Genomic DNA, 9,283 nt, shown 5'->3' with positions numbered 1-9,283 from the left:
AATTATATAATGTAATAAATGAAATATATTTCAGCAATTTACCATGATTAAAACAATTTATATAAGTTTTAGTTAAAATTTTACCAATACATACAGATATTTCTTCTCCTTCAAGTAATTCTTCAACAACAATGATATCACCAGCACTTCCTAATTTGTTATCCCTCATCATCATATCAACAGCGGAGAGAGCTTCCTCAACATCAGTTCCAACTACTACACCTTTACCCGCTGCCAACCCACTAGCTTTCACCACTAATGCATTGATTGTTCCACTAAAAATTAATGCTACCATAAGATTTTTAACAATGTATAAACATCTAAAATATTAAAAGTTTCAAACCTTTCAATAAACTTTTTTGCTTCATCTGAATTATCAAAAGACGCAAACTTAGCAGTTGGGATATTATGTCTAACCATGAAATTTTTCGACCACTCCTTATCTGCCTCAATTTGAGCAGCATTGGATTTTGGACCAAAACAATATATGCCTGACTTCAGTAGAGCATCAGCTACACCATTTGCGAGAGGAACTTCAGGGCCCACCACGACCATTTTAATGTCATTTTCTTTACAACATTTAATAAGCACCTATATCGACCAATGAATAATTTAATTTTATGTCTCATACATACAATGAACTGTAATATGTTTCTTGAAAATTAGACAAATGTTTGAATCATAAAATCAATTTGGAAATTAAAATATCATCTCCTGCAAGTAAATACTTATCTTAAAGATAATATTTTTATTCCAAATTCATTAGATACTATTCCTTACCTCATGATCATTGAAATCTAGAGATATATTTTTGACCTTCTTCAATTGGCTTATACCATAACTTCCAGGACATGAAAGAATTTGATTTACCTGAAAAGATTATGTTATTTCACCAATTGGATTGTTTATACAATTTATTATTGCTATTAGATATTCCCTACCATTGGAGATTCTGAAAGTTTCCAACATACAGCATGTTCTCTTCCTCCACTTCCAATTACCATAACATTTTCCATTTTAAATATAACTTGTAACTAAAAAACAGGAAACAGTGACAAGAAGTTAAAATAACATTATTTTTATTTTAAATTTTAAAAAAGTTAGATTTTAGCAGTTTTAAAATTTAAAGTAAAATTACTTTAATATCACAATATCTGAGTAATAAACCCAAGCATAACAATGAACAACCTGTTGATTGTTAAATTAAACCACCTAGTAGGGTTATAACCTCCAGTATCACATTTAAATTTCTTTTTAGACTGATCAGTTATTATGTTAGTCATGCAGTGTTTTAATCTGAGAAATTAACTTGTAGCTCAAAAATTTAATCAGTATAGTTTTGAAATTTAATATGAAATAATGATGAATCTTAGCTAAGAGGGATAATTTCTAGGATTACTTATAAGTGTAATTCTATTATATTTAATTAATATGTTTGTAAAATAGACTATTTTATTATTTTACAGTTTGTCTTCACTAAATTTTTTTTTGTTGTAAATTTACCTCTACGAGAAGTTACATTGGAGGTTGAAAAACAATTTTTTTTTTTAATTCAATAATCCCCATCTTAGATATTTAAACTAGAAAAAGTTAATATAAAATTCATATAATCATTATTACATTACAAATCCGATTAATTTTCAATGTTTTTAACTTAATAATTAATCAAATCTTACCTATATTTGAATAATGCAATTCAGGAAGAAGTTAAATTGATTTTTGCAATTGAAATTAATTACTGAAAAATAGTACTAACAAAACTGTTATATATGATTTTGATGTGGGTTATAACTTATTACTTACTCAGAGTTTCAAGCTCAATCTCTTCTATTTAAGATGATATTAGTTAGCTATTACATCTTAGATTCACCCTAAAGATAAAAAGGTCATCTTATGAAACTGATATGTTATATCTTAAATCTCATAACATATGATGTCAGAAAGTATGCATAAAAAAAAAATATAGTATCAAATCACTCAAGTGTTTCAGTCATTCTTTAAAAACAATATTCTATAAAATTTTAAGTTAGTGTAGTGTTATTATTTTATTATATATATATAGTTAAAATTTTTCTTTCAAGAATAATTATCCTAGATGTACTCATATAATTACTGATTTTTTTTTTTATCAGTTAGGGTGAATAAAACACATTTAATAACTTTAATTTTTGTCAATCGTTATTGTATCTATCTATTTATTAAATGTAAATAAATAAATTGATATTTTATGTAAATCATTAGGGCTAAAAACGATGAACAAAAGAGAAAGTGTATATAAAAACAATTCTCCCTAACTGGTCACTGAAAGCCATTCCCTAGATTTTGCAGTTCCTGGTTAATCAGAGTCGTTTGTAGCTGAGGTAGTTAAGCGATTGCAATGGTGCTGGTTCGAATCCGGCCCAGAAGGTCAACTTTTTTTCATTTCTGTGGTGGTTCCACTAACTGAAAACTTAGTCCCCACCATGGTTAGAATCGGCTGGTTACCTCTAGACACCTCCTCCTCTCCCCCCTCCATTCCCCCAGGCATCATGTATGTCATAAATGACCAGGAAGGGAATCATAAAAAAAAAAAAAGTACCTGGTTAGTCATTATTTAACCCACAACGCTACCAGAGGTGTGTCTGTCGGACCCTGTAACATTATTTATCTACATTTTCTATCATGCATACTTTGAATATGCATTTATTATTATAGTTATTTGTTATACAGGAATGAATTTTGCAAACTAAAAATAATCAGACCCATAGCGATACATATTTTATGTTATGAACTCATTTATTTTTAATTTTTTTTAAGATTGCATATTTCATTTCCATATAAATGAATATGTACTGTTATAAATGCATAATATGTTGAATGTATGATATGTTATTAAAAACAGACAAATAATGTCAGTAGGTCCGACAGACCCACCTGTTTCAATTGATGTGAAAAGACAAATTGATAACGTCCTGATCTAAGTACCCAAGAGTGGCAATTTTGTTGGCAGTTTTTGGTCGCTACCTAGCTTATTTATGAAATTCCTAACACTATAGACTCAAGTAAAATTTTCAGCTGAAAGGTGATAGGGACTGACTAGAAGGGAGCAGGGTACATTTGATCTCCTTTGTTTCTACCTTTAACCTATTTAGTTAGTTCCAGGACATGAAAAAGAATTAAAAGTGTGTAAATATTGTTATTGGTGGTCACTCCCTAGTTCCAAACATTGTCAATACTGATAAAAATTTTATCTTGTATATTTCAGAACCTCTTTTAGTATATTACATATACGTCTTTTTTGTTTTGTTTTTTTATTATGAAGCCTCTCTTGGGGATGAAAAATGATTTATTTATCACTCCCTAGCCTAAATGGAAATTCTTGGGGAGCTAGAGAGTGAAAATATTTAATTTTCTTTCAATATTCTTTGTTAGGACATCTTAGGTTTGATTAGTGGAATTCTAAATTGGTCGTTCAGGACACTAATATTAGTGAAATTAATAAACAAGACGTTACTAAACTTCTTTTTTTTACCCTTTTTATACCCTTTTTTTTTTCAAAAGAAAGAGAAGAATGATATTTTCATCTTCCACCCAAATTGAAATGAAAGAGTATTTAGTGTTACAAGTTTCTCCTTTTCAGTTTGCTATTTTTCCTTTCATTTTTTTTTTCTTCAAGATGCGAGTGTTTTCCTCAATTAAGTCAGTTCAGGTCTATAAAAAAATGGTACTAAAGGATCCTGATTAAACATATGATGTTTGTTTGTATAATATGTTCAAAATAATATTTATTTGTGATATTCGATATTATGTTCTTTGTTGGGTCTTATTGTCATTATAACAGTAAAAATTTGAGAATATTTTTAAGGAGTAAGAGTTTTCTTTTAGAGTTTCTAATAATATTTAATCGGAAAAACTTTTATGTTCGAAATGTTAATACTGAGTAAAAAAAATCTCTTTGATATTTTATGATAAAAGTTAAAACTAAATAAAAAAAAATCAAATTAATTGACTTTAATTTTCAAAAAAATTTGATAGCTAAATAGCACCAAAGTTGGAGATTATATCAAATATTTTGATAAACTTTTTGTAATAATTATACATATATGTAATTTTCAATTTATTTATGTGTAAGTAACTATATGTAATATAAAATTGGAACAATACTTGAAATCAAAATTAGACCAAGCTCTTCATTTTTTTAAATATTATTATGTTAGAAATAATAGAATCTAATGAGGCTAAAGCTCTTATTCAACAATGAAAAAATAAAGTAAAAAGGTAAATAAATGCATCTTTTCTTTTGTTTTTTTCACTTAACCTGCAGATTGATGAGATGTAACAGTCTGTACTTTGAAGTATATAGTAAACCATCTAAAATATGCAAGAAACCCTAACTACAAAAGAAATTAAATCTTTAAAAAATCTTCTAAAATTATGTTGTAATAAATAATCTGTTGGATCAGTAAGAAAAAAAAATTACTAATTATAATAAAAACATTAGAAAGAAATAGTCTTTTTGACTTGTTTCTATAAAACAAAAGGATGTAGATTCATTGACAAAAGTGATTTAATAATTCTCAGCAGTTGTATTTATGGAACCAGTTCTTTAAAAAATTCAGTCACGTACTTTTTAGACTCTAATTCAATATTTTTCAACCCAATCAACCATTCAATACACTTAGTTTATCCCTAATTGCTCCATCCCTTCTTATCATAAAGGGTAAAGTACATATATTAATTTTATTTAACAGTTAAGAATAACCTTGTGCTTAGAAGGATTAATAATAATAAGAAGGATAAAGTCATGATTTATACTTTATAATCCTCACAAATATGGGTGTAATTTTCACAATTTATTTTTTAAAAAATATTTATGATCCTATGATGGAAAATCAATCTTTCCTCTTACCAAAAAAATCAGAGTTTTCTGTTGTTACATTTTCACCTTATTATTATATTTGTAATGACAAATATTTTTAACTTAGTTTAATTATATTCTAAAACATAACATTATTGCTTTTTAAAGTTTTTGTGAACCAAGTAGAAAATAACTGATATTATTAATCCTTATAATTATCTTGTGTTTAAAAAGATTGAGGTCATGATGATTTATACTTTATGATCCTCACAAATATGGTGAATTTTCAAAATTCATGTTTTAAAAAATATTTATAATCTTATAATGGAAAATGTATCTTTCCTCAAAAAAAAAAAATCAGAGGCGTCTGATGTTACAATTCCACCTTAATATTATATTTGTAAAGCTGAATATTTTTATCTTAGTTTATATATATATTCTAAAATGCTTCTTAAGGTTTTTGTGAACCAAGTAGAAAATAACTGATATTTTTAATTCAAAGACCTTTTTAGGATATGGCTACCATGAGTGGTGCAAATACCTTGTTTCAGGTTCAAATTATTCTATTATATAAAATATAAGGTAGTAGTTTGTATAACGTCATCAGGAGCGTTGATTGTCTCCTGGATTTTCAGAAGTATCAAAAATTTTCAAATGAAACAAATCTTTTTTCAATGCAGAAAGTGGACAAAAAGTAAATGACTATAAATTAGTTCCTTCAAACCATTATCACATAAACCGCAATTATAAACAAAAACTAACTTGAACAAAAATTTAATATGTATACTTTTAAATATATATATATACTTTTTTTTACAGTGAGAAAAACAATAGTGCCTTACAAAGATGACTAACATACTACACATCACGCGAAGGCCCCTCACCTCCAAATATTTAAGTAGATATAACATAAAAACCTCTGAGTATCAAGTATTTCACAGTATAACTCAAGTACCAAAGGTAGAAAAAGGTTATATTTAATTTAATTTATGTCACACATACATAATGTAATTTAATAATTCATATTTTATTTTCTGTTTTAGAGGGATCAGAAAAAAAAAAAGTTCAGTGCTAGTTCTTGTGAATTACAGATGTTCTGTGCTTTGCTCTTGTGACCTCATTTTAACGTTCTACATACAAAGACTGTTTTTTAGTTCAGTTATTACACTAAAATTGAGGACAACCTGGTGGAAAGACGATTGGTCAAAACCGCCTTCACAGTAATACATCCAGGCATCTATATTTTCCGACATTTTGGGACTGGATTCTCTTCAATCTCTAGGCAACCCCATTGTGTCACAGGCAGTTATCCCCACCACCACTCGAAGCCTCTCCACCTAAAAAAGACCCTACCTCACATCATGGGTCTCATAAGGAGAAAGCAGACCGGGAACAGGGAGCACTACTGGCTACAAGCTTTGCAACGAAGGATGCTGAGCAAACGGCTAGTGCCCCTCCTTCTCCTCCAAATCAACCACCAAGTCCATGAGTGGTGCAAATACCTTGTTTCAGGTTCAAATTATTCTATTATATAAAAGTGATGAGTCGGTACTACGATGGATCAAAGGTAACAAAGCTTCCGGACAGGATGGAATACCGTACGTACTGTTGAAGATGCTCCCCAGGAAGGGTAGGACCTTCTTTTTGAACATATTCAACTTGTGCCTACGGATCACATACTTTCCCACTGCCTGGAACAAGTGGTCTTAGTGCTGCTACTCAAGCTAGAGAAGAAAGGTGACTTGACAGAGCACTATTGCCCGATCAGCTTCCTTTCGCACATAAGCAAAGCACTTGAGGGCCTGATCTACCATCATCTATTGCAGCACTGCAGTGAGGAGATCATACCACCAGAGCAGACTGGGTTCCAGAGGGGAGTCGCCTGTGAACACCACTTGGTCAAACTACTGGCATGCACAATGGAGGATATGCGGGAGAATAGAGCCATAGCTTTCATTTCATTGGACTGCAGCGGATCCTTCGAGAGTGGACTATAGACAGGCAAGGATCGTCGCTTTTGCTGATGATATTGCCATATACAGCAGCAATATGAATGCCGATACAGCTCTACAAAAGGCCGAAAACGTATGTTATGACATCATCCAGCAACTGGGCCACTTAAACATATCTGTTAATACAGCTAAAACGGTCTGTGTTGTTCGCTCAAACCCAGTTCAAAAGATCGAAACTTCCAAAGACTCTCAAAATTGCTATCGTGTATGTAGGCATAAAGCTTGATCACCATCTCAAGCTCTCTACCAGAAGACGAGAACGGTCAGATGAAAATCATACTGTCTAAACCATTTCTTCACTTAATCGACTCTTTTCCTGCGACTGAAAATCCAAGTGTATAAGAGTATACCGAGACCGAGGCTGCTTTACGGAGTGCCACTGTTCATTCATCTCTGAGATGGCACCCAAGGAATCTTCAGCGCTTTCAAGATTCAATCCTCAGGAAGATGGCACGAACAACAGAATGGTAAAAGAAGAAACCACCAGATCTCCACACGCTATTGGATCTCCTGACTCCCAGAATTTATCAAACGCCGCCATATCAAATTTTTTGATTCATTGCAGTACCTCACCAATCTGCTCTTCCAAACTCTGAAACCAGCGCCCCCTCCAGTGTATTAGCAACAAACTGCGTGAAAAGACACGTCTTAGATTAAGTTCAACTTCATCAGAAATGTGTGCACCAACACGTTTTAAACACATGCAATAACACGCTACAAAAAGCTGCCTTCCCCTTAGAAGTGAAAAAAATTATTAATTTATTAAAAATCAAATATTTTTATCATGCAAACACTAATTGTAATAACTAATAAAGCATTGCGGCTATTAAATATAATATTCTTAAAATTTTGGTTTCATTTACCTTTTCCGTACTGAAATATCATAACCTGATTGACTATGCTTTATTCTCTCTAGTTTTAATCCTGGGTATGAACTTACAATGAATTTAGTAATGAATGGGGCATTGTAAAGCCTTTCGTTCTTTATCATGAATATCCCCGAAGGTAGGAATTTTAATTTTTTCATGCAGGAATTAAAAACTATATCTGTCCTCAGAATTGAAAATTTTCTCTCACATTTTACGTTTTAGACATCAAGGAACAAATTTAGTTCCGTGTCGGTCTGCAGTCAAATTTGTATCCGGATTTATTCAGTCGAAACATTTATTCAATTTTTAATATAATTTCAGGGATTGCGTGCGTTGGTATTCAGTTGGCCCAGATGTGTAAACTTATTTTCCTCGGCATACCTATGTTTCTAAAACGTCTTGTCCGATTACGCCAAAATATGGATTAAATTGGATATTAGTATGAAAAGATTGTAGTATCAATCTCAGTAAATTTGGTACTTTGGCTTATGCACGCGAAAAACTCTATGTATGTACACCCGTGTTTTAATAACGGCTCGTCCTGTAAATGTTGCTCTCGACGACAAAACATTAACTTTGAAATATAGGTAATTACCTAGCCAAGATAAATTTCTCGGAAAAAGTTGATTTCGAGAAAATACAATAAATAGGATATATACCGGAGAATTCAAACGGCTGTACAATGCGTAATTGAATGATTTACTAGACAGTTGAGATAGAGTTATTTAGCCTTATCATGTCATTGGTCTGAATAAGGAATGTATCACTCTTAAGGTGATTAGTTCTGGTGCAACAGATCAATATCCATGGCGATGGAGGAAGGAATGTGTTAGGTCTGATGTCATAGATACGGGTTTTAAGGGATATGTGTTGCAACCGTTGTTCGAGGTATTGACACAGAACCTTCAAACTCTCAAAGCCTTACCATTATAAATTTACTCACAAGTGCTAAGCCCGAATCTGGTTCTTATAGTGTTATTCAGAATCCTGCAAACAATGAAGTTTGCACTAGATATTGTTTTATGAACTTCTCCAATGAGCATAGTGCCATACACTAGGTCAAGGTCAAGTTTTCATTTCATGGGACTGTCACAGAAATAAAAGTCGACCCCCTCCAGGCCGGATTCGAATCGGTGCCACTGCAGTTTCGAGGTTGCCAAGATCTACGCCTCAACTCCTTCAGCTACAGACATCTTTTTTCTTTAAAAAAAAATTGTATTTAAAGGTTTCAAAAAAATATTTGTTTGATCTACTTTACTGAAATTCTCATTTCTTTTTTTTTTTTTTTTTTTTTAGTTTTTAGTGAATACGAAATCATTTAATAGAATCAGTAATGTTTTTTTTTTCTTATTCTGCAGAGACAAATCGATCGGCAACTAATAACCATGAAAAAAATGGGTACTTCCTGAGATATGCACCAAAAAATGCTTAATTTTGGCTGAACTTGTTTTTTTTTTTCTTACCAGAGATATTGGAATTTCTTATAACCTTTCTGGAAAAATCATGAACATTTAACAAAAAGTCCCATAAATTGAATAATGTATAACAAATACAAAGATACATTG

The 9,283-nt window shown here is 31.2% G+C and overlaps 1 protein-coding gene and 1 long non-coding RNA gene across 4 annotated transcripts in view; one reads left to right on the top strand and one right to left on the bottom strand.

The window, feature by feature from the left end:
* Positions 1 to 1,816, bottom strand: part of Gart (trifunctional purine biosynthetic protein adenosine-3 Gart) — a gene marked incomplete in the record, with an annotated part of 12,812 nt that extends 10,996 nt beyond the window's left edge. The window contains 4 exon segments of the mRNA XM_067052403.1: positions 344 to 591; positions 781 to 870; positions 942 to 1,034; positions 1,677 to 1,816. Of these exon segments, the coding sequence (XP_066908504.1) occupies positions 344 to 591; positions 781 to 870; positions 942 to 1,016 (413 nt within the window).
* LOC106688098 (uncharacterized) lies at positions 1,260 to 7,705 on the top strand. Of its 3 annotated transcripts, none has more exons than XR_001344276.3 (3): positions 1,260 to 1,407; positions 5,657 to 5,797; positions 5,881 to 7,705. It is a non-coding gene; the product is annotated as an uncharacterized lncRNA (long non-coding RNA). The 3 variants fall into 3 exon arrangements; XR_010844810.1 differs by lacking the exon at positions 1,260 to 1,407 and adding an exon at positions 1,774 to 4,257; XR_001344277.2 differs by lacking the exon at positions 1,260 to 1,407 and adding an exon at positions 1,774 to 4,699.
* Positions 7,706 to 9,283: the final 1,578 nt, after the last annotated feature.

Source organism: Halyomorpha halys, unplaced genomic scaffold (genome assembly GCF_000696795.3).
Source record: "Halyomorpha halys isolate HHAL.00 unplaced genomic scaffold, Hhal_1.1 Scaffold41.1, whole genome shotgun sequence".
NCBI lineage: Eukaryota > Metazoa > Arthropoda > Insecta > Hemiptera > Pentatomidae > Halyomorpha > Halyomorpha halys.
Note: the sequence above shows the minus strand (reverse complement) of the source record. Positions and strands in the feature narration are given on the sequence as shown.